Consider the following 6,938-nt stretch of genomic DNA (forward strand, 5'->3'; position numbering starts at 1 on the left):
CATCTGTATGTGGCAAAGGGAAGTTGTTGTTTTTTACACAAAATAAGACAACCACAAAACCAAAAGCCTGACTAGACAAAAACAACAAAGTATCAGCCTATCATTAAAAAAAGCACATGGCAAAGAATAGCTGAATTAGACATCACATAACAGGGACCTCAATTAATAAGTGGGCAAACAAGGCAACTGTTGAGCAGTTACATCTGTCACAAATATCAGATGCACTAGAATCTTTTCTTGACTCTGAACTGAATCAGCTGCAGCCTAGCACAAAGGGAAATAAAGAAACGTACTGGATGATTTGACAATTATTAGTTACTTTTACACAGTCAGCACTGAGCACTGTGGGATCCCAGACAATGAGGGGGTAAGGCCACAGACAGCAGAGGGTCGGTGTGGAGACAGTTACACTCTGCTCCTGCAGAGGGCGCTGTGTGGACTCACCGTGTCAGACAGTGGCAGCACTGAGCAGCTCTCTTTGGTTAATATCAGATGACGTAGAGTGATTGTGTTTTTTGCAGCTGGACCGAAAAAAAAGAAGAAACGCTTTGTCATGTTTCACACTTTAACCCGTGTGTGAGTGTGTGTGTGTTTGACAACTACCATTAGTCAGCAGGACACACACATATAGTCACATTTTGTCCTGTGGGGTTTGCAGATTGACCGGATGCAGTTGTTTTGAAATTATCAGCTCGTTGCTCTCTCTCGCTCTCTCTCTCTCTCTCTCTCCCCCCTCTCTCTTACAAACACACACTCACACACACTCGGATCTCCTGTGTTCGTGTCTCCGCTTTTCCTCCACGCCACCTGTGTGTGTTTTTGTGATAATGGCTGTAAATAAAACCTACATCAGTATCGGCTACGCGTCGTTTGGTGTGTTCATGGGCTTCTCTGCTTTCCTGGTGTGGAACATCGTGTACAAACAGCCGTGGACTGCAGCCATGGGAGGACTGTCAGGTAAACACCGCCGCTGTCTGCCCCCAGCTGTTGTGTTGTCCTTTAACTCAACGTTATGTGTCCTGCCAATGTGCATGTCTCTATTCCAGTCTGCCGATAGACAGCAGGGACCCCTCTCCTCAGGCTGAAGGCACCTTGTTTACTAAACCCACTGGCTGCAAACTGAGTCTGTACAGATCACAGTTCACACTTGTTGAAGGGCAGAAGTGACAACTGATCAACGCTGTCAAGTCAGATTATTTCTTCTTGAATATTAGACAAATGTATCCTGCTGCAGATTTTACATTATTCTTGACAGCTGGACATGTGTAAAATGTTTTTTTTTTTTTTATACCTAAAATTAAGAAATATTTTGTTGGAAAAATGGAAACATAACTATTATAAATAACAAAGTCTTAAAAATAGCTTAAACGTTTTTTTTTTTAAATAAGTAATAAAAACAACAATATATGGTGCAGAAATATTGAAATGTAGGGTCCTAACTACGAATTTGGTGGGTTATTTGGGCAATTTTCTTCTTGGTTATAAAATGCTGTAATAGAAATGATTTAAAACACAGTGTTTTGCTCGTTTTATATACAGTCAATCATACTTTATTTTCTTTTAAACCATTCCTCAAAGCATGTGATATGTTACTGTTTAACATAGCTGAATTGTGTTCTCTCCACAGATGTCGATTCCTTTAAATTTTAAGTTTCTGCAAGAAGCATTTCATACTGTACTTAAATAAATAGAAACCACAGTTTAATTGGAGGGCATGAAAACACTTACAACTAAAGGGAAATGATTGGTATTAAACAGTACTGCACTAAAGTGGCCATTGTATGATCCATTGAGTGAAGTGAGTGTGGCTCGTACAGTATGAGTGCAGATTTGCAAATTTATCAATCCAGGTCTGTCGACATAAAAAGATCGAATAGTTGGCTTTATGCACAGTTATGCAATGGGCTGTGTTAAGTGTAATATACACAGATATGACCTTTGAGCCACTATTGGGGTTTGCAAGTTCATATCTTTAAACTCTGTACTCATCCGTTCACAGGATGTACTTTTATCAGTTTTAGTGCTTGTTAAACTCACCAGTTCAGGTCAGACTGAGTCGTCTGGGTTCTCTTGTGATTTTGATAGAAAGTGATGAGGTTTCATTAAATGACAAATGATCATATAGTAGGTTCAGAAATGTTTTTATTCTCTCACAAATACTAAGATCGGTGATTCACATACATGAAGTTAACGCCATTCTCTCACAAATTAGCAAAGAATATGAAATATTACTGAAACCTGAGAAGTGGACTCAGCCTGAAAGTTAGAGGCTGCATTTTCATTTGCACTGGCTGCAACCTGCTCCACGCCTGTGTTGATGATACACTGCCGTAACAAGTGATGTTTTGATTGCATGATGGTGAATGGGGGTGTGAATTACACATGTTCTTTCTGAAAATGGCAGTGTTTGCTTGTCACTGCACAACCATGTTGCACCAAACGTTCACTCAAACACTGAGACTGAAGCAGAAGCTGCTGTCAGGTCGCTACAGTTGAGCTGCTTCTGTCACAGTTTCAGGCAAATCAGTTGGTGAAAAGCCGGCACAGCTTCACAATGCTGCGGCTGCTGGAAATTAGAAAAAGAAAAAAGGGGAACATGAAGAAAGAAGTGGGATTCATTGACTCAGCAATGGGCAACATGCTGTGTCATGATGTGTCTGTCGCTGAAAATGCACACTCACGTCTCGTGCCACCATATGTTCATTATCATCCAAAACGCAGGTCAATTTCAACAATTATCGTCACCATTTGCCAAACATATGATCAGTTTTTAAATTGTTGTCCGAACTTCCAGGTTGCTGCCGGTTTCCATTCACAGCACGAAATTTAACTTGCGTCAGAGTGAACATTTACTGACGCTCGTGGAAAGACAGCTGTGAGCAGACAGATTTTTGGAAAACCTTTTGGTGCTCTCCAGAAACTGTGACCTCAATGAATTGAGAGTCAGCTGCTGGAGATCCCACATTCTCATGCAACAAGGTGATATTTAAGCTAAGAATGCACTGATCCCTGACACTGGATTGGTATCAGGGTCCGTACTGATCCTATGAAGTGGACTGGGTATCGGCCAGACACAACCCATCCCCATGAAATACAGATTCTCGGTCAGTGTCACAGTAAAATTCTGTATTTCTGCTATCAATGACGCCACAAATAAAGATAATAAAAGTTCCACGCAATGAGGTATACAGATTTTGAATGTGGAGAAAAAGAAAGCACTTATGTTGGCTCAGCAATCAGAACCTCCAGATATCCCTCAGTTATTGATCGGAATCTGTATTGGGAGAGACAAAGTCAGAACAGTGTGTCCTCAATCGAGGCTACATTGTTGCTTTCATGCCATCCACGTCTGCTCATTGTTTGACTTTAGGGTTTGTTGCCATGAAAGGATACAATAGCTTTTGAACGCAATGCTTTGAGTCTTCAGTACTTTCAGTCCCTCATTGCAACTGTATTACAATGCAACAATAACATGGACAAAAGTTTCTGGATGGGGATTTTGACAGTGTATTGAAACAGTGGCTGCCTGATGTGTTGAAAAACACAAACACATAAAACCAGCAGCAGCGTCTTCTGAATACAGTTTGTCCACTAAGACTCAATGTTTTGTGTCCATGTGTTTGTTCCTCAGGTGTGCTGGCACTCTGGGCCCTGATCACTCACATCATGTATCTGCAGGACTACTGGAGGACCTGGCTGAAGGGCCTCAAGTTCTTCTTCTTCATTGGTGTGTTCTTCTCTCTGCTGGCAGTCATAGCCTTCATCGCCTTCCTGTCTATTGGCATCAGGAACAAAGAGTGTAAGTTCCTCTCCATCGCTTTCCTGTTTCACAAAACATGGTGTGTGTGTGTGTGTGTGTGTGTGTGTGTGTGTGTGTGTGTGTGTGTACACTGTTCTTTACCAAACGTGTGGGAGAACTGGGTTCTGGTATAATCTCATCAGCTCCTGTTTGTCTCACGTATTAGAGGCTCTCCTAAGAAAGATCAAACACAGGAGATGATAGTTGTACAGATGTTTCCTAATGTACTGTACCCAGTGTTAAACTTGTTTTGCATCAAAGTATTCAATACCGTGAATAGTCACAATAAACAGAAATGCAAAAGGGTAAAGGTCCAGTGTAAAGCAGACGACTAAGTAGAGTGCCCATTATTATTTCTATTTGACCTGCAGATTTCCTTCAATTCCCAGAATGCCCATTACCAACAACAATGAAAGGAGCAAGTTTCCCTAATTGAGAAAATGTTTGGAAGTGTCACATTTTCAAGGCTACAATCAAAGGAGAAATTATTATTTGTGTCTTAGTGACAAAGATATTTTCCCCTTTTTTAAGTGTTGAACATCAGATCAAGACCACCCCTGTCCACATACTCTTGTGTAGTTTTTTGTTTTTCATGGCTTGTACTGGCCCCCTTGGTTACAGTGAAGGGAACTCTTAAAGCTGCGGCAAACAAACATAGACAATAGACATAGTGTGCTTCAAACTTTGTGGCCATAATTTGAGGAAAGCCACTTCCTGTCTCCTTTCTCACAAAGGACAGAAATAGTTTTACTGACTGTGGCGTGGAAGAACTTCACCGGCCTGCTCAGGTCCCTGATCTCAATCCCATCCAGCACTTTTGGGATGGAACAGCGATTGTGAGCCAGGGCTCATATTATCAAACTGCTAAAAGTGATTTTTTTGGACTTAAGCGAAAGATAAAAGTAAAAATACTGTTACGTGTACTCCCAAATTTGAAAATAAAGACAATTTTTCAAATTTCTTAGTGTTTTTAAATTTAAGAGAACTTCACTGGGGTCTCAAGTTGGTTAAGAGTGGATCCTAGACACCTGCAGTACAAAGACTCAGCTTCTTAGATAGGTCCTGTTGTGAGTGGTTATGATGAATAATAATATGTTTGCTGAAGCAAAGACTGAATAAAGAATAAACCTGCCATATTGTTCCTCAGCAGAAGAATTTCTTTTCTGCTCCTCTTTGGTTTTCTGTTTGATTCCATTTCAGCCAGTTAATTAAAGTTTTCTCACCATTAATGATCACAAATCGTAAATTCTAAATATATTTGATTGTTGTATATTGCTACTGGAGATATTAAGGATAAATGAACTTAAAAATTCTAATCACATACAGTATGTATTTGAGGAGTATCAGTGAGTAAAATTTAAGGACTTGTATTTTAGAAAGACTGCTTAACATGACAGCTGGTAAATCCTTATCTCTGACTGATATCTCCTGCTCTGAGCATACGTGTTATCAGACACTCGAGAGTTGCTCTCAAAGGTTACTCAGTTTGCTGTAAGTAGGAGGGGGAGTCTTATTCGTCCCTCTCAGCAAATAACTTTTTTACTCCTAAGTTGAAGTCTCTTAAGTATGATTGTTAGAGGTTTGACAAAAACATCAATGTCCAACCTCAATAATGTTCTTGCGACTGGAGGGGAGTGAATCTCTGGAGGCAGGATCCAACATCTTGTGGAAAGCCTGAACAGAGCAGTGGAAGCCGATTAACACTTTAGAATGAGACGTTAACGCAGGTTTAATGTCAACATAGGTCACAAGATCTTTGCGATGCTGTTTGCTGTGTTTTTGACCAGGTATGTGCATGAATATGAAAAATACACCACTCTGGTATGCTAATCTGTGTGTGTCTCCGTCTCCCACAGCCCTGACTGACCCTCGGAGTCTCTACCTGTCCTGTGTGTGGAGCTTCATGAGCCTGAAGTGGTCCTTCGTGCTGGCCTTGTGCGCTCACCGCTACCGCAAAGAGTTCGCAGACATCAGTATTCTCAGTGATTTCTAAGGGCACTGAACAATCCCACAGTGACCATTCAGACTCTACAGTACACTCACTGTGCTGGCCTCCCAACCTGAGAGTGTCACAGTGTGGGAGAGAAGGAGGACACTTTAAGAGGAATCAGGGGAGAGTTTGAAATACTTTGTGTTGTGGATGAGCACCAGTGTCTCCCCCACGAAACCTCTTCTGTTTTATGTGTGCAGGATTTGTTGTTGACTCGGCCGCTTTACAGACAAATCCTGCCCTGTTTTATATGATAGATTTTATTCTCTTACATTTTCACTTCCTCAGCATCTTGCTTAGTCATGCGTCTGCACAATTTCTTCATGACAAAATAAATCCAGAATATGGTCTATTTCTAACCATGACACAGTGAAGTGAACTGTTGTTTCAACACACTCCCCAGTGGTAGTTATCAGTTGCAGTTACATACTGTAGCCACTAGAGGGAATCACTCTTCCAACAATTAAAACACATGCACAGTACATGTGTAGTGCTTCACATCCCAACTCTGTCATATTACATCTATGTATTTTCTTTATTGTTTTTTTCTGTATCAGTGAATGATAAAATAACCTTACAGCAAACATGTTTCCATCACAAGTTGCACATACAAATGATGAAATGTGAATATCACAGTGGTGAATACAATGCTTTAATGTTGATGCGCTGCTTTAACACAGTGTGTCAGGGTCTTGCAAACAGGGCAGGTCCCCCAAAATCCTGCAACATCAAAGTGAATGCGTTCATGTGCAATTCTAAATAAGCACCACATGTCCTGTTCAATACACTTCTGAACTTTAAAGAGGCATTTTTAATGTAAAGAATGATTTTTGTATTATTTTTATCAGTATGAGTAAAAACACTCAAAGAAAGTGACAACATTAGATCTCATAAGTGTGAAGACGGCCCTCGGTTGGGGCTTCACAACAGCAGTGATGTCACTAATGTGCATGCTCAAGTATTCATGTTGTTTAATGATACATCGTCTTCGTCAAACTCATTACGTTTGTTGCTTAATGAGATTATTTTACTGTATTTCTTTAGCCCGTGTATCACTTGATGAATGTAGGAGTGTGTGTTTGTATAGGAGTGTGTGTGAGAATCATGTTAATAAAATGTGTTTTTTTTTCGAAATCCCCTGTGCACTGG

The 6,938-nt window shown here is 40.5% G+C and overlaps 1 protein-coding gene across 1 annotated transcript; it reads left to right on the top strand.

Moving 5' to 3' along the window:
• Positions 1-507: 507 nt before the first annotated feature.
• On the top strand, positions 508-6,923 carry LOC111667648 (heme transporter hrg1-A-like). The gene is made up of 3 exons (XM_023423372.2): positions 508-957; positions 3,632-3,799; positions 5,656-6,923. The coding sequence occupies exons 1-3, from the start codon at positions 828-830 to the stop codon at positions 5,790-5,792; spliced, it is 435 nt and encodes a 144-aa protein (XP_023279140.1). The 5' UTR covers positions 508-827; the 3' UTR covers positions 5,793-6,923.
• Positions 6,924-6,938: the final 15 nt, after the last annotated feature.

The sequence above is a fragment of the Seriola lalandi genome, unplaced genomic scaffold (genome assembly GCF_002814215.2).
Source record: "Seriola lalandi dorsalis isolate HSWRI2012SDOR001 ecotype SW California unplaced genomic scaffold, Sedor1 jcf7180002054692, whole genome shotgun sequence".
In the NCBI taxonomy this organism is placed as follows: domain Eukaryota; kingdom Metazoa; phylum Chordata; class Actinopteri; order Carangiformes; family Carangidae; genus Seriola; species Seriola lalandi.

Coding starts and splice junctions, on each gene's coding strand:
- LOC111667648 (XM_023423372.2), top strand. CDS start 828: ATGGCTGTAAATAAAACCTACATCAGTATCGGCTACGCGTCGTTTGGT. Junction 958..3,631: donor AGCCATGGGAGGACTGTCAG/GTAAACACCGCC, acceptor TTTGTTCCTCAG/GTGTGCTGGCACTCTGGGCC. Junction 3,800..5,655: donor TGGCATCAGGAACAAAGAGT/GTAAGTTCCTCT, acceptor CGTCTCCCACAG/CCCTGACTGACCCTCGGAGT.